This window comes from Panthera tigris, chromosome C2 (genome assembly GCF_018350195.1).
Source record: "Panthera tigris isolate Pti1 chromosome C2, P.tigris_Pti1_mat1.1, whole genome shotgun sequence".
Lineage (NCBI taxonomy): Eukaryota > Metazoa > Chordata > Mammalia > Carnivora > Felidae > Panthera > Panthera tigris.
Genome location: NC_056668.1, coordinates 52,186,535 through 52,212,387, shown reverse-complemented (window position 1 = coordinate 52,212,387; position 25,853 = coordinate 52,186,535). Strand labels below are relative to the sequence as shown.

At 36.1% G+C, this 25,853-nt stretch overlaps 1 protein-coding gene across 2 annotated transcripts in view; it reads right to left on the bottom strand.

Annotated features, from left to right (window-relative positions):
* ALCAM (activated leukocyte cell adhesion molecule) overlaps positions 1–25,853 on the bottom strand; it is a 211,251-nt gene that overhangs the window by 8,452 nt on the left and 176,946 nt on the right. Inside the window, exons 7-14 of one of the 2 annotated variants that reach the window (XM_042956425.1) lie at positions 23,297–23,424; positions 21,570–21,702; positions 17,671–17,783; positions 15,300–15,435; positions 15,059–15,192; positions 12,266–12,398; positions 10,391–10,429; positions 9,981–10,098 (exon numbers count right to left, since the gene is read on the bottom strand). In XM_042956425.1, coding sequence (XP_042812359.1) covers positions 9,981–10,098; positions 10,391–10,429; positions 12,266–12,398; positions 15,059–15,192; positions 15,300–15,435; positions 17,671–17,783; positions 21,570–21,702; positions 23,297–23,424 — 934 coding nt within the window. The remainder of the gene's footprint in view (positions 1–9,980; positions 10,099–10,390; positions 10,430–12,265; positions 12,399–15,058; positions 15,193–15,299; positions 15,436–17,670; positions 17,784–21,569; positions 21,703–23,296; positions 23,425–25,853) is intronic. The other variant, XM_042956426.1, reaches the window with a different exon arrangement.

Below are 25,853 nucleotides of genomic sequence, written 5' to 3'. Positions count from 1 at the left end.
ATTCTTAAATGTATAAAGTTTCTAGAAAAAGACATAGAAAAATATTTCTGCTATTTAGGGATAAGCAAACATTTTGTACCATGGGCACAGAAAGCAGTAAGCATAATAGGAAAAAAACTCATAAGTTGCTCTTCATTAAAATTAAAAACTTCCACTCATTAAAAGACAGCATGAAAAAAAGAAAAGAAGTCACAGACTAGAACAAAAGTCACAATATATCTATAACAAAGGACTTTTATACAGAACATGTAAAGAACTCTTACAGATCAATCACTCACACACACACACACACACACACACCCAAATACCGGTAAAATCACAAGTAAAAGACCTGAATAGTAACTGTACAAAAGATAATGACCAATAAGTACACGGAGCTTAAAATCATTAGGTCTCAGGGAAATGCAAGTTAAAACCAAAATTAGATATAATTTCACACTTCCTGGAATGGCTAAAATTAAACAGAATGACAATACCAAAGTTAGGCAAGAATGTGGAAAAACCAAAATTCTCATACATAGCTGGTGGAAGCAGGAATTGGACAACTATTTTGGACAGCTGTTTGGCAATTTCTTATGAAAAATATCTACCCTATGACCTAGCGATTCCATTTCTAGGTATTAACCCAAGATGGTGAAAACAAATACTCACAAAAATGCTTATATAATGATTTTTTTAGCCATATTATTCATAATAGCCTGAACTGGAAACTATTCAAATGTCCATAAACAAGAGAATGGATTAAAATAATGTGACATATTCTGACAATGGAACACTACTCAGTAATTTCAACAAATCATTAATATATGTATCTCAGGAACACTATGTTAAAAGAAAAAAGCGAGGCACAAAAGAGTACGTCTTGTATGAGGCTCCAGACTAGACAAACGTAATCTCTAGTGATAACAATCAGCACAGTGGTTGCCTAAGGGAACATGGATAGTGGGGCTGAACAGGAAGAGAGTCCAAGGGAATACTCTGGGGTGATGGGATGCTCCATTCTGTGACTGGAGTAATGGTCACAAGATGTATTACATTTATCAAAACATTTAATGGCACATTTATTGTAAGCAAATTTTACCTTAATATAAAAACATACAGAGCCACAAGCTAAAGCATATGCCTCTAGTCAGAGACCGAAAGAACCAGGGAATATGTGCAGTGAAAAACCGCATAACATTTTATTTCCCTTTCTATTTACTTTCTAGGTGGATATATTGGTCTAGGGATGATTTCATCAAGTTACATCAAATAGAAGAAAGAGGTATCAAGAAAAAAGGAGTGACTAGAATTTTCCCTAGGGAAGCTTTACTCAGGGCAAATCACAGTATTTTTCAGTGTATTTGTTCAGGTAAATCAGGCCAAAGATCACTGTTCACAGTTTGAAAAAAGGGTTGTTAAAGGCAACATGAAATATTTGTAGAAAATGTTTGTAGAGTTAGAGTTGAGTAACTTCAAATGAATTGCTTTTTGTTTATTTTTTTTTTAAGTTTACTTATTTTTGAGAGAGAGAGAAAGAGAGAGACCTCGAGTGGCAGAGGGGCAGAGAGAGAGGGAGGGAGAGACTCCCCAGCAGGCTCTACACTGTCAGCACACAGCCTGACTTGGGGTTCAATCCCACGAACTGTGAGATCATGACCTGGAGCTGAGATCAAGGGTCAGATGCTTAACCAACTGAGCCACCCAGGCACCCCATACAAATTGTTTTTCTTATTTTAAAGTTTACAAAGCAAATTGTTTTTCTTATTTTAAAGTGTACAAAGCAAAAAAAAAAAAAAAAAAAAAAAAAAATATATATATATATATATATATATGAAAATGAAACTGTAAATGAAAAGCAAATATCTCCCTTCTTAAACTCACTCTCCAAAATTATAACTGCTAACACCCTTATAATGCCTTAATGTGCCAGGCACTGTTCTAAATGTGGTACAGATATTACAATGAGATTAATAAAATTGCTTGTGATCACACAGCTACTAAGTAGCAAAGCCAGGATTCAAACTCCAGGGGTCTTAGCATTCATGCACCATGTTACACAGTTATACAAATATGCTAAGTGTTAACCATCATGAAATGTGCTAAATAGAAATAACAATAGTGTGGTTGGTGGGGGAGGGGGTATATATTGTGTTTATGTACATGAGATTTACATAAATTTTATCACTGATCTTTCCATTTGTATTACTGAGACTCCACTCTACCTAGCAGGAAAAGCATTTAAAAATTATTCTGATTACTTTGGCTTGGTTTTTAAAATGATATAGTAAAAATAAATACAACTTTATGGATGTATCTTTTTTAATTTTGGAAAATAGCAGAGATTTGAAATAATTATAGAGGTTATAAATACCTCTACTACTGGAAGAGGAAAAATTAATTTTTTTTAATGTTCATTTATTTTTGAGAGAGAGACTGAGTGTGAGCAGGGGAAGGGCAGAGAAAGAGGGACACACAGAATCTGAAGGAGGCTCCAGGCTCCAAGCTCCGAGCTCTTGTCACACAGCCCGACGCAGGGCTCGAACTCACAACAGTGAGCCAAAGTCAGATGCTTAACCTGAGCCAAAGTTGGATGCTTAACCAACTGAGTCACCCAGACACCCTAGAAAAATTTATTTAAGTCATTCTCTTTAGCAAAATATTCTCCAGTCAATTGATTTGAAGGACAAGTTTAGGCATTTATGAAGAATGAGTGCTTGGGTCAAAATTATTATTGGTTGCCTTAAACTTTCTTCATTGTTCAGCTTTTATGTAACTTTAAGAGAACACTGAAATCATAGAATCGCAATAATCATGGAGGAAGCCCTCGAGGTGACCATCTAGACTAATCTGTGAGACTGAGTAAAGTCTTGGTCATAGGGTCAGAGGGCCTGGATTCTCATCCTCATGTGTCAAGTCTGAGTTGCAAGTGCTTGGACAAATACATCCTCTGAAGCATGCTTGCTCACCTATAAACAAGGAATAACAGGATCTGCTCGCAGGGCAGATATGAGGGTAAATGTGACAGTGGACAGCAAAGCCCTCAGCAGTGACAGAGGCTGACCAAACTGACGTGAGTCATGGAGCTGCTGCCCATGGCCATATAGCCGCTAAGTAGCAGAAGGGAGCTCAAACTTAAGTCTCAACTCTTCATTCTGTGTCATTTCCATAAATGCAGTGCCTATTAAGGGTTCAAACTGCTTTTAAACAACTTTTGAGAAAACTCTCCAACTTTTTTGGTGAGATTTCCCTCAGTATTATAGACTTGTTTTGAGATCTCCTTTGAAGGAGGTAGGGAACGTGTAATGGTAGTATCAACTAAGTGTGCCTTCATTTTAACACTTCAGAGTTGCTAAGACATTAGACCCTAAATGTTCTCACCACAAAATGAGGTGATAATTATGTGACATGATGGAGGTGGTAGCTAATACTCTGGTGGTAACCTTATCACCATATATAAATGTATCGAATCAATATGTCGTCCACCTTATTAACCAATGTTGTATGTCAACTACGACCGCATTAAAAAAATAATTTAGTGGGGAATGAAGAAGTTTGGCAAAGTGAAGGAGGGTGAGAGTGGCAGTCCTAACCAATGCATCACAATCTTGCGAGGTGGTATTATGAAAAGATAAATAAAATGTTACACTAGAATTGCACATTTGGAAAACAAAAAAATACGCATTTAAAATAACTTGCACATGGAAGAGTTCATAAGATTTTAGGATTTTCAAAAGCAGACTTACGTATAACAAATTTGAAAACTCTTTCAGAGGGAGCATGAGTAATCGTTAAAACTTCCTAGGTAGAGGGACGTTTTCTGCGATTTCTCATTTCTGGCATGCCTGGCAGACTCCACAGAATGGCACTAAGGCTACTGGCATTTAAGCCTGGGACCCTGAGAGTGTGGAATTGCCTCTTTCAGCAAACTGGCCATTGATACCTGTGCAGGCAATTAAGGTCCTATCCAAGAGAATAGTTATTTTTCTTCCTTCCCTGGTCACAGCTCTCAGCAAAGTGAGTTTCCTCCTGGGCCAAGCTTAATAAAGAGTTAGAGGATAGGAGGGCTCTAGTCCCTGTGTCTCAGAAGAAGACTTGTCAGCATTTTCTGGGTTTGAAGAAGGAAAAGAAGAAAAATAAATAGTTCGTCTTATTATTGCTACTTCCAACTTCATATCCTTAGGAATTTCTAAGACTCACTAAAGAAACTCTCTGCTAAAATAGGAAATCCTTAAGTCTTCAGTAAAAATCTCAAAAAATGGCCTTTCGTTTAGGCCAATAGTGAATATGGGGACCATCTATTACATAAACAATTAGAGAATTAAAATAAATGTAACAATTCTGAATATGCAACAAAAACAGGATGCCGCCTGCAGCCTTACTGTTCAAAATGTTTCCTTAAGGTGGGTAATGTTGGTATAGCACATAGCTTGGCTCAGGGAACAAGGCTTCCCTTCACTTTTGAAGAGAAAACATATTTGAAATTTTAAAAAAATGAAACGTGTATATATAGACAGCTAGAAAAGATTTTAAAAATTGAAAACATTATATTTCGATGCAAGCCCTTTCCTCTGGAAACATCTCAGGTAATATCTAGCAGGGGAGAAGAGGGTCACGGATGGATGGTTCTGCCCTTTGAATGGCCAATGACCTTGTGATTGATCGACTGGATGAAGACTCTAGCATTTCTACATTATCTTATTTTCCCTCTAGTCCACTGTTATTTATGGTTTGATAGACTAATGGGGCATTTTCTTTTCTCCCTTCTTCTGGCTGCCTGCTAGGTTATGGAAAGAAACCAATATTTGGATTAGCCCAATTTCTTTTTTTTTTTTTCTTTTCTTGAGAGAGAGCAAAGAGGGGGAGGGGCAGAGGAAGAGAGAGAGCGAGAGAGAGAGCGAGAGCAAGAGCGAGAGAGAGAGAGAGAGAGAGAGAGAGAGAGAGAGAATCTGAAGCAGGCTCCACATACAGCCTGACACAGGGCTTCCTCCCATCACCATGGGATCATGACCTGAGACGAAATCAAGAGTCGGGGGCTCTCAACCAACTGGCCCACCTAGGTGTCCAAGGATTAGCCCAATTTATAACACAAGGAGAGAGGCCATGTCAGGCCTGCATTTTAAAGCACACTTTCCCATCCCTCGCACTATATTAAATGCCAGCAACCAATCCAAGTCAGATAAATTTTAATTCCAAAGAAGTTTTGAAGCAGCAAAATATATTTGAAACTACATGGGGATATGGAATAATATACTGCACGCACTACCTTGAGCAGGTTAATTTCACAAGGACTTGGACACTGTGAAATAGGGTTACCTGCATTTAACTCATTAAATTGTTGAGAATTTCAGTTAAAAAAAATAAATAGAAAAAAGACTAGTAGGTGCTTATATAGCAATAAATGAGGAAAGTCATTAAAAATGTGCTATAAATGGTCCTCCAGCACTATCTTCTCAATTTATTCAGTAGGGGGTCAGTTTTCCCTCGTGGGAACATGCATTTGATTTTAGAGTGAGTATTGATTGGAAAGAGAATTCAGTTAAAATCAAGTTTCTTACAAGATCTTGTTCTACACATCAAGAGATACTAATGAGAAACATTTTAGAAAGGCTTAATAGCATGGTTAAGAAACAAATAACATTGTTTCTTAAAATTTCAGGGTTTTAGGCAAGTCTTCTTTAGTCTTTTTGCCAATTTAAGACTGTCTCTGTTTTTTTTTTTCTGAGGCAGTAGTGGAATAATATAGCATTACACAAGGCAGAACTGACAAGATATTTGTGATTTTTAGACTTACAGCTTGTCTACATATTACAGAAAAACTTCATGAAAATAGTCATGAGTTCCACAGTTGCAAAAGATAAATCGCTTGGTAAGTTTCCAAGATTCACACAATGTGTATTTTGAGATTACAAATGTCTGGTTAATGCTTACTCGCAGTTTAGTGATAAGAAGTATGGTGGTCAGGGGTCTCTTAAATGCAACCAACCTGGAAATTATGGTTTTAATAAATGCCTGAATAAGTTAGTGGTTACATTATGCTGCCTTTCTACTTTTCCTTTATCTTTGGCTTTTAATTTTTCATTAGTTATTGTACTCCAAGACATGCAAGAGAGGATTTGGAACTCAAAGAGTAACATTTAACTTTGAGGAGCTAAAAACAATGTTCAGAGGACAGAATTAAGAGAAATGGAGAAAATAATAAAATATAATAATTTGTTAATTATTTATAAATATATTTATAAAATATATTTATACATATATATAATATATATATAAAAAATATTTATAAAAATATTTATAAATATTATAAATATATTTATAAATATTATAAATATGTTTATTTATTATTTTTGAGAGAATGCAAGTGGAGGAGAGGCAGTGAGAGAGGGGAAGAGAGGATCCAAAGTAGGCTCCATGCTGACAGCGGGCTTGAACTCATGAACTGTGAGATCATGACTGAGCTGAAATCATATGTTCAACCGAGCCACCCAGGCACCCCAATAAAAAATAATAATTGAATAGCCTCTATTTCTTTAATATTCTCCTATCTGTTAGACAGCTAGAAATGAAGTTAGTCAATTAATGCTTTTTGCGTAGTACTATGAATTAATTCTCTATATACATGGGAAATGATCAGTCATCCATTTTCATTATTAAAAAACATCCAACTTAAGGAAAATAACTTGTAATGAGAAATCATATGATTTAAAGCAGCGGAGGAATCACCGTGAGTCCTTACTCTACAATGAATATACCAGATCACAATGCCAAGCATGACTGCTAAGCATTTCTTGTTGCAATTCTTCATATCTGAAATAGATACGAATATATGCAGCTCATACTAATGGAATGGGGAATGCATGTTAGCTAAGTGGCCACTAGGCATGTTAACAAATGTACTCTTAAGTTCTACTTGGGCATGAAAGATTGCTTCTCTCCTCTTTCTCCACTGACTTTTAAAATTGCCAATGCAAAGAACTTCTAAATGCCGCTTAAACCTTCCTGCTCTGGGAACTGTGTAACTGAGACTTTTAAATAAGATGTCTAACTTGTAATCTTTGTTCAAAGTGTTTGCCATAATGGTGACTTGCAACATTATTGATGGTATTATTTTTCAAAATGGTAAACATAGGGTTATATATCTGGGGAAAAGCTCTGGACTATATGTTTATTAAAAATCTCTCAGACCCATGTAAAATGGTGATGAATTAGCTGATGACAGCAATGAAACCCTTGTAGTGATTTGTAAAGTCGAAATTATTATATAGAAAAGAAGAAAGAAAGAGAGTATAGTACAGCCCAAAATGATGTAGCAATTCTTAACTTGAAAGCTCTTATTATGAATGTGCAACTTACTCTGGACACAAGGATTAACAATGACTCATGTTGCAAAAATGCTGGCTTATCTCAGAGGGCACTAGCAAGGAATAAGTAATCAGGAATGCAAAATACTTAGCAAATCTGAATAGTTCCACAATTCTTCATAAAAATGCTCTGATGCTTGGGATGAGAATTGCAATTTATTACTTTGATTACCAATAATAATAACTCTGGCAAAGTTGATGTACTTTTCAATTAAATAACAGTTATTTAGACAAATGTTCAAGTCAGATGGTAAAATCTGCTCTTAATTTAATGAGGCACTTTAAAGGAAATTCATGAAGTCTTAACCCTTAACCTAAAGACACTATGAGGCCAAGTGTCCAGAATTTATTTATCCATGATTTTAATTTTCGGTCACCATGATAATAGCCAATGAAGTAACAATAAAAAAAAAATCCTACACACATAATTTTTTTATTCATGGAAAAATAAATGGGGTCTAATGAGATCCTGGCAATTAGAATAGGATGATTAAAAACATTGCAGGAGCTCCAAAAATTCAGCATTTATTTTGTCATAATGTAGAGAACTGCCGTTTATTTTTCAGCTCAGTTCCAGGATACAGAGAAATTTCATTTTTATTCTTTTAAGAAATAAAATTACATTGGAATGCATCAGAAATCTGAAGTAAATAAAAGGGAAATACTCCAGAGTCCAAGCTGTTAGGTTTGTGAATACTTTATAGTGAATTATAAAGGGAGAATAGGATTTTGACCATCAAGAAACCTCTACAGATAGAAGAATTTTTTATTAGATATTGTCTCTGAGCAACAGTTTGCGTTTCCTTTCATGCACAGGGAACAGGCCATCTTCTAAATTTTCCATAGAAACCACAGGCACAAACCCACATAAAGTGTTGGCAGGTAAAATGTACACTGACAAAAAGAATACATTTATTACCAAGTGATAGTGGGACTGCTCAAGATTGAGGAGTGAGGTGCCAAGATCAAAAGGGACTGTGCCCCTACGTGAGAGTGAACGAGTACAACTATAACACATACCAGGAACATACATGATGAAAACAAACCAAAAAACCAAAACCAAACCAAACAAAAACAAAAACAAAAACAAATCCCAAACCATGGAAAAAGTAAGGCATGGTGATAGACAATAAGACCTAGTAATTAAGCACAAAGATGCTAAAACAGCTCTGTCTTTAAACCAAATACAATTCCAGCCCTTACAAACTGTAACCTTAAGCAAGTAATTTAAAACTATTCTCTGCCTTAATTCTTTCAAATGTGAAATACGAATAATAATAGTATTTGCTTCAGAGATGAGCTGCAGGATCAAAACAGAACTCAATACAGGCTTATATTATGTGACTTCAAAGATTTCTAAGCTATTGCCTCTCTTTGATGGCAGCTCCATTGGAATATTGCTTCACCGAAATTGCTTTCTTTACAAGGTAACATCATGGGTCTTAGTTAAGTCTGCTTTTTCTTTTCATTTTCTTTTAAGTTAACTTACCTGAGTTGTTGAAAGGGGTTATATCAGACATCAAGAAAATAGAAAACTAAGTCCGAAGCTGCCACTAGCTATACACACCCCCCTTGCAAAAATCAATTTCCTCATGTATGAAACCAACGGTATGCGACAGAATCACTAATGAAACTAAAAACGCAAAACTCTAGAACCCCATCTCTGCCCTTCCACATCTGAATCTGGGGCCAAGGCTGGGGTGATGAGGAGTATTAGGCGTGTGTGTATGTGAAGAATCTTCATTGGTTAATCGGATTTGCATTATAAACCACTATTAGATCATTTGTAAAGTTGGTTCTAACTGGATTATTTTATGAGTAATAATTTTTAACCTAAATAATTTTTTAAGTAGTCTTGGTACTTTGTTTAATTTTCTTTTTAAATTACAGACAAAAAAAAAAAAAGATGATTTTTTTTTTTTCTGAGTTAGATCCTTTTATGGACCTAAGTGACTTAACTAGAATAGGGGAGAAGTGACAAGATAATACTATCTCACCAGCAGTTTCACTGCTGGCCAGAACTGTCACTGCAGACACCTGGCCATTCCCACAGGATGTACTAACCATTTTTTAAAATGTTCATTTATTTATTTTTGAGACAGAGAAAGGGAGGGAGGGAGAACAAGCAGGAGATGGCCAGAGAGAGAGAGGGAGACACAGAATCTGAAGCAGGCTCCAGGCTCTGAGCTGTCAGTGCAGAGCCCAACGAGGGGCTTGAACCCATGAACCATGAGATCATGACCTGAGCCAAAGTTGGACGCTTAACCGACTAAGACACCCAGTACCCCTGTACTAACCATTTTTAATTCCTCTCTACCAACCTCAGCCAAATGGCTTAGAATGGCCGACTTTTTTAGCAGCATGTGCTTTTTAATACCCACCGCCCCTGCCCCCCACACACACCAGCACTGAATTTAGACGACTGACTGAGAAAAATAAGGGGACACCTGTGAAATCACACCCCAAGCGAATTCCCCGATGCTGACAAAGCAGTCACTGTGAGCTGAAAGCAAAACACCATCAGCCCGATTTGGGGTACATGCCTTTCCTGTTACAGAAATTGTACACCCAGCTGACGTTAGCATCATTGACACACTGCATTTTCTCCCCAGGGACGTTAGTTTTTCCATAACTTACTTTGATTTCTTCATATACAGCCAGTAGACAACGCCAGCAACCAGGGCAGCGAGGAGGAGACCAACTACGATTCCCACAATTAGTTTTGCCTGGTCATTCACCTTTTCTCTGTTTTCATCTACAACAGAGAAGAAAAGTCCATGCAATTACAGACACCGCCAAGGATTTCTGAAAAGAAGTCAATCTGGCTATTATTTCTTATTAAGAATAATTAAGGCTTACTACTACTATGAGTAACATGCAAACTTGTGCTTTTAAAAGATAAAAGTTTTAGCATTCTTGCTATCTGGTCTCATTTGCTATTTTAATTCAAGTCAAAATTGTGGCAGCTAAGAAATTACTTATACAATGACACTTCATAAATCTTGAGCTGATAGTCAAGGAAGAAGAGTCGGCAGCATAGTACCTACCACTTATCTCGTCTGCCTCATCGTGCTCTGGAATACTTACTGAAATGAAAAATGTTAATATGAAATTAAAAACAAAATTTGTTGATATATGAAAGTCACCTTTACCATTATAGTATGATGTAATAATACTCAAAGATAAAATATCTATTCTACAGCTAAGGGTAGAAAAAAATTTACATTTAATAGAGCGTGAACTTCCCTACAAAGAAATTAATCTTGTTTTAAGGAGAGTCGTTAAAACTGCGAAGGTATTAATCTACCATAGAAAATTTCACAACTGACAAGCTTTAGTGTTAATCTGAAATCCGTATTAATTTCTCCACTATTTACCACCTTTTAATAGGGCTTTTTTTTCCTTAAGAGAAACAAGTTGCCATATATCACAATGCAGTGTTTCTCAACTTTTCCTGCCTCGGTGGAGAATTCATTTTTATCCTCTAGTGTCAGGGACTTGTCATTAGCTATGTTCTCACAGTGGTTGGGGCAGAGGTTAAAACTAGGGATGTTTCAGAGACAAAGAGGTATCCCATGTGATGTTTGCAGAAGCCCTCCAAATGACTCTGATAGCACCATGCTCCTGGCCCATTTTAAGAATTGCTGATGTGCTGGATTATCATCTAATATTAAACTACTTAAATATTCCTCTATGTGCATGGGCCTGCATCAGAACCTCCAGTGACATTTGTTAAAATGCAGATTCCCAGACCGTCCTCATATATACTATATTGGAATTTTAGGAGGTGCTCAGTGAAATTGAAAACAACTGTATTAAATGTTCATCAAGCCACTGCAAGGTCTAGAAACTGCTATTCAATGGGTTGGAATAAAAGAGAAACTTGTGTTCAGGAAGAAAGGATAAGTTCTTTTTGTAGGTTGGACAAATCAATACTTGCTAAATTGAATTTTGAGAAGTCAATGCACCTATTTTAGAGTTAAATTTGTTTGGTTCTTTTGTCCTGTCAATCCATCAGGCTTTTTTATATTTCCGTCATATTCTGTTAAGGCCCATTATCTCTACACAATTATTTTTTCCTAGCTCCAGCTAATTCCTAGTCAGTATATCCCTATCCTGGCTCATGTCACATACAGGATTCCAACTGAGTGAAAAATAAAGGTCTGGAAGGTCAGTTAGCATCCTGCCCAGAACCAAGCCTCATTCCAGGCTGGTCCTGACTTAATGTTGACCGGTGATAGAAACAACGACAAAATTGAAGATGATAGATAATTTCAAATTAAGTGAAAATTGTTTTCAGAAGAAGTTGCTCAACATGTCAGATTTTTTCACTTTTCTAAGATAATTGCATTGATCTAATTTGTAGTCATGACTCAAATATCATCTTCAAAAGCATCAACTTTGGAAGCTGGATTTCATAAATTCGAGTATCGGTTTTCTATCAGTTTGCTAAATGACTAAGCATGTGGCATTCCTATTCAAAATAAAGGTGGGATAAATACCTCAAAGACTTGGAATGCAAAGTAATAGATTAAAGGGAATTAAAATTTTACCAAAATTAAAACTGTTAAAAGGTGTTTTCAGATAGTCTTTGAATTATCTCTATTCGGAACACAAAACACGGATTAAAAAAGAACAACTCAGTTCTTATCCTCTGTTGCTCTTGGGAAGTATACCTGGACAAGATAAGGTCTCTGGACTGATAAAACATGAAATGATTTAACTGTCAAGACAAGGATAGTACAAGGATGGACACCGGGAAAAGAAAAAAGAAAAGAGCCTATGATGATGACACCAAATGCAAAATAAATAAATAAAACTTACCATAATGCAGTACAGGAAGATGGAATTGAAGATTTTAAACTAATGAAGAATAACTTCAAATTTTCTTACTTTTTTAATGCCATAAATGAAATACTCACTAGCAGAGACATTCAAGGAGTTTACTGTTCTCTCCAGCTGGTTTTCTGCTGTGCAAGTTAATGTAACATTCTCTTCGGGGGAAATGATAATTTTACTATAATACCTGCCATTTATATAAGGAGATTCCTCTGTCTGGAAAAGAAGAAGGAAGATGAACTTAGAAGTATAAAGGGATTAAACACATGGAAAAGAGTAATACTGAGTGAACCAGGAGAGGTGCTTTGTAGTGCTATCTGGTGTTCAAGGATATGTATAAGGTCAACGATAAAAGGCCAATTCAGGTTTCTATCTACAGCAGGGAAGGAAAGATTAGTGGATCCAAAATCAAATTTCTGTTTATTCTTCTATTCTGTTTATTCTTTTATTGTAATTATTAAATTAATTAAACTCTTTCTGTTTTTTCGAGATTCTCAGGCTAGTTAGTACTTTGGCGTGATAGTACTTGTCCCCAAATGATTAATCAGCAATGATCTAATCACTGGTTTTCTCTTAATACATTTAAGAATTTAACTTTTATTTGTAAATTATGTCATTGTTTTTAACTTCAGGGGTTAATTCCTTTATCTTCAACATTATATCTAAGTACTTACATATGTATGATTTGCTCATGGGAAAATCAAACTATTTTTTCTTGTTTCCTGAGCTAAATACAGAATGGGTTCTTTTTCAGTGACTGGTAAGTTCATTTGTTTTTTGTGAGGTGTTAATGAGGACAATCATTGCAATTCAATTCCTCCAAAAATAAGAGATAATTCACTTTATTTGTATTTTTTATTTTTTTAAGCAATCTCTACACCCAGCATGGGGCTTGAATTTACAAACCTGAGATCAAAAGTCGTGTGCACCACTGACTGAGCCACCCAGTTGCTCCGAGACAATTCACTTTAATCTCTTTCCCAGGACTTGGCTCCAAGGGCCAACTGGATTAAAGCAAATATGTACTTGGACTCTTTTCTGAGTTGTGTTATGCCACCATGTCCTACATTGTTTTTGCTTCCTCCAACTATACTGTAAGAGCCTTGAGGTCATAGGATAGTCTCTTGCTTAGGGAGATTATCTAGTCCCTGGGACAGGAGTGGTTAGAGGCATCAGTAGTTATAAAATAATAGATTCACCATGTGACTGAGCAGGGAACAAATAAAAGATTATGGATGGATCAGCACAAATCTAGAACAAGAAAAATAACATATCACCTAGTGGGCCAGAATCAATCCTTCTCCTTGACAATGAAGAATGGCATTGTTATTTTTATCCTCATAGTAAGTTCACATGCTACTTTTCCACTTCCCACTAGTATTTCTCACATGACTTTCTCACTGAGTCTTTGCTTTTGTTTTATCTCTGTAAAATGTATTTATTCATTTCAAGGGTGGCCTTTTAAATCTTTCTATCTGTTCATCAAATATCTGTTGTGTGCTTATTTTTCTATTTTCCAGTATATAAAGGTGGTTTTTTTTTTTTGCTATAATTATCACTGAATTGAACTAGAAACAAAAATAATAGAACAGAAAACAGTCATTTTTGATGCTAAAAAAAACATAGATCTGTACGCTGTCAGCAATTCTGGTGTTTCTTGTTTTTTTTTCTGAAATAAAAAAACTGAATTTCCTTAGAGTCAAAGTGTCAAGAGACATTTTGCCTTCCTCATGTATGCTGCCTTGTGTGTCCCCATCACACCCAATCAAATCAGGAGTCATTTGCTTCAAGTATGTCCACTCCTTTGGTGACCTTCCATACTTGGAGTTATGCAAATACATATGCATCACTCACAGGTAAAAGAGCCAAAATTCACCTTGCTCTGCAAAATTATGTTGTATAAGCTGGACCAGCCGCCCAACTTCCATGGCAGAGAAAGAATGGAAATTTTAACTTAAAACTAAATGCAACTCTGCTTTATGAATGCCTTCTCGGATTTCAATTGTGTCCAAAGCTGGGAAGAAGGCAGCACAGAAGATTCAGATAATCAAATGGCACTGCTGGGTGTTCCTAAAGAGTCTTTAACTGACTCCACTAAGAACAGGGCCATGAAAACTACCGTAGAGAAAATGGAATGAACAAGTATGTCAGTAACCCAAGCAGACTAGCAATTTAATGGGATGACAGTACTGAACCCCTAGTGACAGGTCAGATTCTATTATTATTATTATTTCTGTCAAACAGAAAATTATTGGTAGTGTCCATAAGTTATTAGCCCTTTGCTATTATTAAAATGTCCTGACAAAGGTACAAATATTAAAGTTTGCTTTATGTCTACTTTTGTTCAGAAGGAAACATCCTAGAGAGACACTATCTATTTAGCCAGCCTTATTCTGGCCCTAGCCTTGGCATACACAAATTAGACCATATGTTTACAAATGGTGACTGTGTTCTTCACCACCCCTCAGGGCCCAGTTTTAAGAAGAAATATCCCTTAACGTGCATAAGTAAGCAAAGTAATGGAGGCCACTTATACTCAGATGTGTAAGTTTATGATGCAGAAAAGTGTATACCTTAATGTTTTAATCACTCAAGTTTCAGAAATTAATGACCATGGAACAGCACTCAGTTTACATTCTTTTAAAAACAGATACTGACCACAACATAATGATTCTTCCCTTCTCCATGGCCCTGGATTTAAAATTTCTCTTTGAGCCATGTTCTTTCCTTCGGAAAAATTAGGAAGTTAGCAAAAGCTTCCTCTGAGAATATACTGCAAATTTCATGTTGCTAACAAGCTAGCCTACAGTTTAGGTACTTCAGTAAAACCCCACATCATACCAAGTACAGCACATAACAAGAAGACAAATACTTGCTTGGTTTATGACGCTTCCACTGCCAGTAATTGTCCACTGTATAGCTGGCTTCGGAAAACCTTCCACATGGCAGATTATTGTTTTAGACAGTCCACTGGGATCAGTTTTCTTTGTCATTTTGATTTGAGGTTTTCCTGCAATATCATTACAATTAAAGTAAGATGTTGAACAGAGCTCTTAAGAGAAACTAGATACCAAATTCTCAAAGAAAATTTTGAATTGGTGTGCCAGTATTTATTACCTTCTACGATCAGTGTCAACGACTCTCTTTTCTTTAGGCCTTCCACCTCCTGCAGAGCAGTTTCACAGACATAGTTTCCAGCGTCCTGATAATGGAGACTAGAAAATGATGGGCTAGATCGAAGCCTGATGTTATCCTGATTAAATAAGAAGTTAATTACTTCATATGGTCCACATGTATTTATTAGATAATCATGGAGCCTAAAATTATTCTTCTGGGTCTAAAGAAAAGGCAAGTTCCTTTTTCTTAACTTCAGATGCTTTCAAAAATAGATTTCCCTTTTCCTTTGTAGTTTTATAGATTAAGTTTTATTTCACTGTCTTATTTACTGAATTTATAATTTGGAACAAATTCATACACTTCTAAGACTCAGTTTCCTTATTATTGAAGTAGGATAATAATCTTACCATACTGAATTGTGAGGACTTAATTATATAAGTAATAAGAACTTTCAGGAAAGTTCCCAATTAATAACAGCTACCCCTTGTAGTAAATGTAGATGAACTAGTATTGAAAGACCCTGGAGACCCACACTATGTTATCAATGATAGGCATAAATGCTAGAAATGTCATTTTCTCAAGACATGGGATGCATTGCAGTGCCATGACAATCATGACAAAATGCTCTTTAAAGAAACCATTAATAACAGCTTACTATCCTAATTTCTATGAACAAATGAAATAGCATTTAATTTAAAAAATCACTTGATATACAGAAAACAATTCTATTATTACCAGTAATAGAAATTCTCTTAAGCAGAAAACTAAACACAATCTTAAAATCATGTGGTCTTTCCCCACTGTGAATTTTTCTCCACTCCTCATCAACTAATCAATGGCCAGGTAATCTTGATCATCCCTATTGACATTAGGCATTCAATTAACAACAGTGACTGCATCTGCAGATGTAGAAACTGGTTTAGCCAAGTAAATTTAGTTTCTGTAGTCCTGTAGTAAAACAAACTATGAGTGCTCATATGATTGCTGAGTAGTCTAGTTGCCTAGAATTTGTCTAGTCCTTTGACCATCAACGACTACAAATACATCCTATTAAATATGCAGTCTACAGAGTGACATTTTAATTATCTGAATGAACACAAGAAGAGTGAGGAGACTAAAAGAAAATAAAATACAAAGGTGAGCTTTACAAGAAAAAAACAAGTCACAGGGGATCTAGTGTTAAAAGAGATCAAAAAGCAATACAAGGGGTGCCTGGGTGGCTCAGTTGGTTAAGCACCCGACTTTGGCTCAGGTCACAATCTCATGGTTTGTGGATTCGAGTCCCGTGTCAGGCTCTATGCTGACAGCTCAGAGCCTGGAGCCTGCTTCAGATACTGTGTATCCCCCTCTCTCTGCCCCTCCCCTGTTCATTCTCTGTCTCTCTCTGTCTCTCAATAATAAATAAATGTTTAAAAAATTTTAAAAAATCGATACAAAATAATGTATATTTTCAGCAAGGAGAAATTCTAACAATATATTTTTTTATAAAGACAATTCTTGTCAACTCCTATGTGAAATGGTTTGTATGTGTTTGTCAACACATGCACTGGATGTTTAGATATACTAGCCAATGATTTTCTGGTGGGATTATAGTTACCATCTTTCCCTCTGGTGATAATCTTGTCTCAAGTTACCAATTACCAATCCTACTATGACACTCTAAAAAGAACAGTGATTAGGTTCCCAGTAATTGCTTACATTTCAGACAATTACAAGAATATAAGCACTCACTCAGGAAATACTGACCAAGTTCCACTGTGATCTACTATGGCCCAGGGATGAAAAGAGATCCCTACCTTCAAGGAGCTACTAATTCAATGAACTCACATTCAGACACTTAAGATCAGTTTCAGCAGAGAAGCTGAACATTGGGTGATCAGAAGCACAGCATTTACTGTACCCAGTGAGGCCTGAATTGGAATCTAACTCTGTCACTTGAGACCTTTCTGATTTCTCTCACACCAGCTTCTTTATGAATAACATGAGGATATAATAAATGTCTGCATATTTCATAGGGGTCTTGTGAGAATAATGTGGCTTAAAACACACTGAAAATTGTTAAGCTCTACAGCATGTAACTGCATACATGTGTGTGTCTGTGAGCATGTGTGTATGTGTAGAATTAGTAGATACACACAAATCAATGTCCCAAGGTAAAGTTCAGACAACCAATTATGGATGCCATAGTGTTGTTGAGTACCTCTAAAATTTGTGACATCATTATATTATTATAATGTAGAGAAAGAGCATGAGTGTGGGCGTATAAACATATTACCCATGGATATACATATTTAGATGTCATATAAAATGCAAAAGAAGCCAAAAAGGAGTCAGTCCAAACAGTGTAACAGTACCAAGGAATCATACTTACTTTCATCCATACCACAGTTGCATTCCTACTAGCAGATATCGTGCATGACACAGGCAAGGCATCACCAATCTGCTTGGTCACTTCCCCACTTGGGTTTAAGGACAAATCCAAATCTGTGAAGCAGAAAATCTGCTTGAAATGCAAACTCCAGGAAAGGAAGATATTCAAAATATTTTTGAGAAGAAAAGATGAAAGAAAAAAAGTCCTTCTAACTGTAGTCAAAATTCAGAACTGATTTATGTGACCAAAATAACTGAACTGTAGCATAATAAGTCCAGTATTTCAAGCCAGCTTTGAGACTAGTTTGGACATGTGAATGGTCAATCTACTTGATTATGCATTTATTTGGAGTTAACATGACTGATGTTTTGACTGCATATACGTATTCCCCTGGGGTCTATTACCTTAAGAAAAATATTTCTTAAATCACTTCTGGAAGAAACGAAAGATGATGACTGGGTAAATATTATAAAAAGAGTTGATAAGCCATGCCAGGAGAAAATCAAGTATATTTAGACAGCAGGTGATAATGTGAAAAACCATGAGGTAGTCTGTTTCTTCAGAGAGAACTGACTATAGTAGATTTTTTAAAAATGCTATTCCATTTCTCAGGCAGTTGAAATTTTAAATAAGATCAGTTGTTAGGTACATTCTTGGCAGGTTATCATTTTTAAAATAGAGTATAAAAACATCTAAGTAGGCATAATCTTTCAGATGGAAAGTAATTTCTATAAAATCTTACTATCACAGTATGATCTGTATGAGGAAAATTTAATTCAATAGAACAAACATTTATTGTGCAGCTACTATGTTTCAAGCTCTGACAGGAGATACAGAAATGAATAGAAGCTTACAATTTACAATTTTTTAGGTAGAAGTAATACGCACTCAACTATGTGACTCTAATACAGCAGCAGCTCAATGAATATTTGTTGAAAAACTAAAGGAAGGGCTACAAATGGAGGTACAAGCAAAGACTTATGGGAGTGTAGAGAACAGAGCCAAACTGGGTTTCAAACCACTGATAAAGGCCTTGTATAGGAGGCAGTGTCTGCTTGTGGTCCCTGACTGTTGAGAAGGGCTTTGATAAATGGAGAAACAGGGAAACTCCTGCCACATAAACAAAGGCAAAGAGCTGAGGGTGTATGGCAGCTTTAATAGTGGTGAGTAATCTACTATGAATGATTATAACACATGAAAGATAAACCTATATAATTAGTAGAAGCCAGACCCTAAAGGACTGTGCTTACCTTGCTAAGAGTTGAGACTTTATTCTATGGCAGTGGGGATTTCCTATTGCACCCTGTGCTTTTCCTTGGTTTTACACATGTTATAACTTAAGTTCATTGATTGTAACATCCTTTTTAATACTTGTTTTTCCTGTTAGGGTGTAAGAACTATTGGGGTGCCTCAGTGGGTTAAGTGTCCAACTCTGGATTTTGGCTCAGGTCGTGATCTGTGGTTCATAGGATTGAGCGCTGTGTCAAGCTCCGCGCTGACAGCATGGAGCCTGCTTGGGATTCTCTCTCTTTCCCTCTCTCTCAAAATAAATAAACTTTAAAGAGATAAAAAATACATAAAGATTGTAAGAACTGTGAAGGTAGGAGCCATTCCTTGAGTTGTTACTGAGTATCCACAATGTCTGCTACATGGTAGGCTCTGAAACACAATTACTGAATGAAAGAAAGAAGCATGCTTTCGCCGTTTCTCATTAATATTAAAATATGCATTGTCACAGAGAAAAGTGGAGTTTCCTCAGAAAGTTTGAGTCAATTACACTTAGATGAACATCCTATTCAGGGAGAGTTAGAAGCTTTTACTGGTCGGACAGTTAACTTGCCGGTGAGGAGGTAAGAGAAGTGATTTTAAAGGATGATGATGGACTTTGGAAGTTCTGATGAGGACTATATCTGTGCATGAATCGGCAGAGGAATAGTAGATGTTTCATCAGCAACTATGGATCTGTGGGCGGGAAGCCCTGACGACCTTCTGCAAACATGTGCAAGCGTGGCTTGCTGCCTCTCTATCCATACTCCCTTTAGTCATCTATGCAAAGGAGACAAATCTTGTTTTTAGACAACAAACAACAATCAAGGATAAATGGACCAAAAAATAGGATTTTTATGTTTTCATTTCATGTAATTCAGAGTAAAATCTTGTTTTATTTGTAGTTAAAGAGAAATACAGTCCTTAAAGCCCAATGTGATAGTCGACCTTTCAAAACCAAAAATCATTTCAATCCAATTAAGTGCAGTGAAATCCAATTAAGTTGTTACATACTTTTGTTTATTTTATTTTTTTCTTTATCACAGTTGATCATTGAGCTACAATGTGGCTGCACCCAAGTCTTTTGCCTTATCACTCTGTTATCTATCCATCCCTGCTGATCTACAAGTAACACAAATAAGGGCTCTTTCCTTTTAGGGTCTCTTAAATTTAAGCTTACTGTACCATCTCCAAGCACTGGATTATTGGTATTGGCCCACAGATCTCATGGACAATGATATCAGGGAGTTATTTTATAGGCAGTTCTATCTGCTGGTTATGTTCTCTCACTTCATTTCTTTTGGGGGATGGGTGGTCATGGAACAGGCTGGATAAATGGTCCCAGGACTGACTGGTCCCCAGAGAAAAAGTAGCATTGTTGTTATCCTAAGGTCACTGCTTTCTTTCTAACCAGCTTCTGATGGCAAACACACTCAGATCTATACAACATGAACATGGAACAAACAGAGAAATGGCCTGGTGGTGAACATTTCTTAACAGTTTGCTGTTTTTCTAGGGTTCCCCAGGGTGTTCTCCCAACATCAGACACTCAAAGCAACCATCTGGTTACTCTCTTCCCCAGTGTATAGTTTTGTATCTCCCTCAAAGTCTTAGCTTCCATTCTATGTTTTCCAAGCATTATAGGCAGAAAGAAAGACTTACAATCATTACCTCAGAACAATTTCAAAAGTCTCTTTTGGTTTTGAAACAACAAAACCCCTCATACTCAATGGGATTATAGCAGATCATGTCTAGAGAAACTTTCTTGCAATGGATCATGTCTTGAGGTGCTACTGGGTACAAAGGACTTACTAGAAAAGTTTGGCCTATACCTCCAAGCAAGACTGACATTTGCCTAAAGCATTCTGTAAATTGTAGTGTCACTGGGGAACGGTTCAAATTAGTTCCCCAATTCCATAATGCGTCAGGTACATCAAGAATATAGACTGTCAGCAGTTTCAAAGTAAAGGACTTAAGGTGCTTTTTTGTGTGTATATTTTTTCCTATCACACTAGAGTAAATATAACTATTGGAGTATATGGAGATCAAAAGCAGGTTAACAGTTAATGAATAGGTATGTTTAGGGTGATTTTGAAGAGGTTCTATTTCCAGAAATTTTCTATCCTTCTATACACACAATAAATGGCTTTTAGTGGTCTCTACCTCTGCTGCTTCCAAAAGTTGAGTCTATAGTAACTTTATGTTGCTTGGGTTTGGGCACTAATGATATTCTGCAATAAAAAATTTAAAATATATTTAATCTATACTTTTTTTCTGGGCTAAGTGCAAACACTGTGAACTTTGAGAACATCTAAGTATTTTCTTAAAATATAAAATGAGTAATTTCTTTAAGATCCCCATGAATATTTTGTTAATAGCACAAATAGAAGAGATTTAGAAAGGAGATGGAAGTTTTCCACTGCCAAAAGTTGCACTTGTTAGATCCACTCCAGATTTCAATAATGCAGTGGAAGTCTGGACCAAAGCTGAGTTTGCTTTGATGCACTTAATAAGCCTATTGAAAGCACACATCATTTGAGAAAAATATAGTTGCAATTTACTTGAAAAGATGGCTAGTTAGACTATTAGAGGCCTTTAAAGTGAAGTTGGTAATGAAGAATAAGGTGACTTACAGTGAACTGTGATGGCTGTTGAAGCAATCATGCTTCTTTTGTCTATCAGGGAGCATTTGTAGTCTCCTGTTGCATTGCGCCTCACATCTGTCAACGTGTAAGTATTTGAGCTTCTTATTCCTTCAGGCTGTCCCTTTTGATAGAGGTAAAATGTCAGATGATTACACTTGGTAGCTACAATGAGATGAGTTGTATTTCTTGATGAAAATGGCATTTTCTTATGTAAGAAAAAAAGGAATGTGTTTCTATGATTGGACAAATGAGAGTAGAGTTTGTGTTATCTGATTTCTGGAAAAATAACTGAGATTTGGGTTCTAAGGAAATTGAGGAGCTCACATACATGGTATGGATGACATCTATTCCATTGATAGCATGGCTCGGATTTGAGGGTTAAGGCTTTTTTTTTTTTTTTTTTAATTCTAAAACTTCATTTTATATTTATGCCTTGACTAATTCAACAAAAATATTTGAGGCAGCTTAAAAGAAAACATACCACATATCCAAATAAAAAGGAGAGAAAAATAAGAAAGGAAGGAATAAAGGAAGGGAAGAAGAGGGGGGAGGGATGAAGGGAATGGGGAGAAAAAGAGAAAGATAGAGGAAAACAATTTTTTTAAAAAGTGAAGAAAAGAAAAGAATTAATAAACTAAGAATAGAAAGAATATAGATGAACTAAGAGCACATAGTAACAACAACAACAACAAAAAACCCATAATCATTAGATATTATTGCCAAAAACCAAGACACAAATTTGTCAAATCTGTCAAATTCGGCTATTAGGATAGCCAAAGTAGAAACATAATTAGTTTCAGAAGTCCATTTGCATATGAAACAAAAGCAATATGTCAATTTATTAGGAGAAACAAAGTTTTCTGCCAATATTTAAGTCTAAAAGAAATCAGTTATGTTAGTCTTCTGAGTAATGGAGTAGATGATATTCTTAAACATTACTGAGAAACGTAGTAGGTGACATTTATAAACATATCCCTTCAATAAATGCAATATAAAGTTGTATATGGCTTCTCTCAGTGGAAGGTTATGTCGTACCCAAACCTGGGAAGAGCTCTGGGAGAACTAACTAGTATCTCAGACAGCTCTCTCTATCTGGCTCCATACCACTAGATGTCTAGAATACATCCCAGAGGAATGCTCCAAATTATCCTCTGTCTGCATCATTCTTTTCAGCTATGATACTGATAAAAGCTGAGGGGCTGGCCCTTCAAGACCATATATGATGGCAAGATATAGCCCCTAGCTTTATTTTATCTAGCTAAATAGAACACACAACAGAATGGTCCTACTTTGGAGGTTCAGAGATGTGTTCATGAAGGCATTGCGGGTAGACCTAGAATCTACATCAAGCCATTTGCTGTCATCATTCTTCATTTTAGAGTTACCTGTTTTTGAAGAGATTTTTATAGCTTATCTGGATAATGAAAACTTGAGTGTTTGTAATTATGGTTTCCTATGAGCAGCTTTTTATCTCTTTTCCCCTGAAATCTCTTAACACTGAGGGAAAAGGCAGGATCACTGGCAGATGCCAAAAACAATCACAAAAAACCCCCACAACTTTCAAAGGACATTCTACAGGTGTCCCTTTTCCCCAAGAACAACACCGTTCTCTCTCAAGCTGCCCAAGTACGTACAATTTTTAATGTCAGCCAGCTGCCACACAACAGGACAAAATGATAGTAGTTAAGCCCAAGTAATAATCCGTAAGCACTTACTGGTAAGTAAAACACAAATTCCTCAGGAGGAGGGTTACCATTTCCCAAGCACTTGAGAGTGATGTTATCCCCTTCTTTGATGGCATTTTTTGATGGCAGCACTTGTATTGTCACTTGTTCAGTAGGATCTACAAGAGTCACAGACACAAGTTAACCATTTTCATCAAGTACCAAATTATTCTGTACATACAATATAAATGACTAAATTATACACAATTTTCTCAAGAAGCTAGTAATGGTAATTACTTAAATGTATCTTTTTATAGAGGGATTGAAGTTAATAGCTACTTGCTAAAACAAGTACTAATCTTGGTTAGAGCAAACTACAAAGAGACCTTGTTACATAAAAACCAATTTCTTCTTAGCAAAATGTCTTTAACTGAGGTAGAAATGACCATAATTATTTTATGTGTAAAAGACCAGTAGGAACAATCTCACTGCATGATTTCATTATAAGGACATTTAATTCTATTATATGAACCTCACGGTTTGGAAAGACTGGATCAGCTAGCATAGTAGCTAAAACTGTTAGGTCACCCCTATGCTCATCTTATATAATAATACCTTATATTGAATAAAAAGAGACATGAGCTAAACAACCAGCAAGATTTTGGGCATGCAGGAGAGTAGATCAGTTTTCAAAAAGATGAATCCTGTGAACTGAAGGAGATCCTTAACCCAGTCAACAGGACTGTAAATGTATTGTAATTCTGTTCTGTTCATTGGGGCAAAGGTGCACTTTCCATTCCATTTTAGTCACTTTTTATGGAGAAAATAGGGCTAAAGGGTATTCTTTAGTAGAGGCTACTGCTAATAGTAGAACACTAAAAAAATTAAAGGCTTGGATACAAAGGACCATATGTAGCAAACAGGAAATAAGAGGAGGGGGTGTTGGCAGTTATAAATGACCCACGTTCTAATATACATACTTGTTATATAGCTGGATAATAAGAATAATAGAATAAGAGTAGGAGTAGAATAATAATCTATGAAGACTTACTGTTTTTATTAGTTAATAAAACAAATAAGTGATCGATTCAGAGGTGGTTTTTTTTTTTTCTATCTCTTGCTATCATTTCTTTCTCTTCCCAAAATCAAAATGCATACAAAACTTAAAAGGGTTGATATAGATTACTGTGTTGCCTTTTCTTCATGCATGGGGTCTCTCTGAATATTTGCCCAGGATGTTCTGAAGGTAAACAGTGATTGGTTTAATATACTTTTTGTTAGTTTTCCTGAATTTCCGTGAGGCAGTTCCTTGATCAGCAGTTCCCAGTAGAGTTGGAAAGTAAATAAAGTTTGTTTTTTGCCATCCCCCTCTCTGACCTTCCATTTCTAGGTCTTCTTCACTCTTTTATGTGGTCCTTCACTGACAGTTTTGTCCTGTTGCTTGTCACTGTGAGACTACTCAATCAAAACTGACATCAGAACAGATAGGGATCACAATCTATCTGACTTTCTGCTTTATTTCAAAACTTCCCTTCTCTGTGTCCTCTTTCAATAGGCTCTGCTCTGCATTAGAGAACTGACGAACTACAATGAGATCAGAGAGATGTGAGTTTTAACAGTAACTTTCTAGATGTTCAATGAACATGCCTCAAACAAAATCAACCATCACTTGCTCTCCCGTTGTCCCTATTTTGTTCTGTCCATTAGTAAATCATTCTGCCAGGTATTCTGCCTTTCTCTTATCTACTCTGTCACCAAGTCTTAGTGATTAATACTATTTTTTGCATCTGATTCTCTCCTTTTATTCCTACTAACACTTCTATAATCCAAGTTCTCCCACAGGCTACCTGAAATACTACCTCAAACTTTAGTCAGTCCCTCATTCTAATCCTTCACATACATATTTCCTTTAAATCAGTTTTGAAGTAGTGTTTTGAATATTACAATGATATGCAAGATCCTTCATGTGATACCAATATGTGAAGATTGAAATAAAAATTTCTTAACCTTGTACCCATAATTGCCTTCAACTAGTTCAAGTATATACCTATATATACCACTACATAATAAGCAAGAGTCTATTTTAAATTTTCCTTGTCCCATCTTTCCATTTATGCTCTGCCCAATCATGAATTCATTTGTTTAGCAAATATTTATTTTGTGCAGGCACTAAGTGCTAAAGTTATAAAGTTGAAAACAGCATGATTTTCAATCTATTTATAAGGTCTAACAACATAAAAATTGCATATAATGTGATCATTGGTAGCTTATAGATGCATAAGACTGGGAAGGATATTGTAGGAGTTGATGCTATAGCTGGGTTTTAAAGAATAAGTAGGTGTTTGCTAGAAAATAAAAGTAAGGTAGTGACAGCAAATGGATAGGCAAGTAAGCAGTATTCTATGGGAGGCATCTGGAAAACAGAACAAGATGGAAGAAGATACAGTGAAGTGGTAAAGATTGAGACCATGGCTGCAAGAGATTCGAGGCATATCAAAATTGGGAGTGTTAAGAGAAGAGGGAAAGAAAAAGCTTGGTTCACAAAAGCAGACTTAGGGAATCCCAAGACTCCATCAAACATGGTAACATTCAGATCACAGAGGTTCCA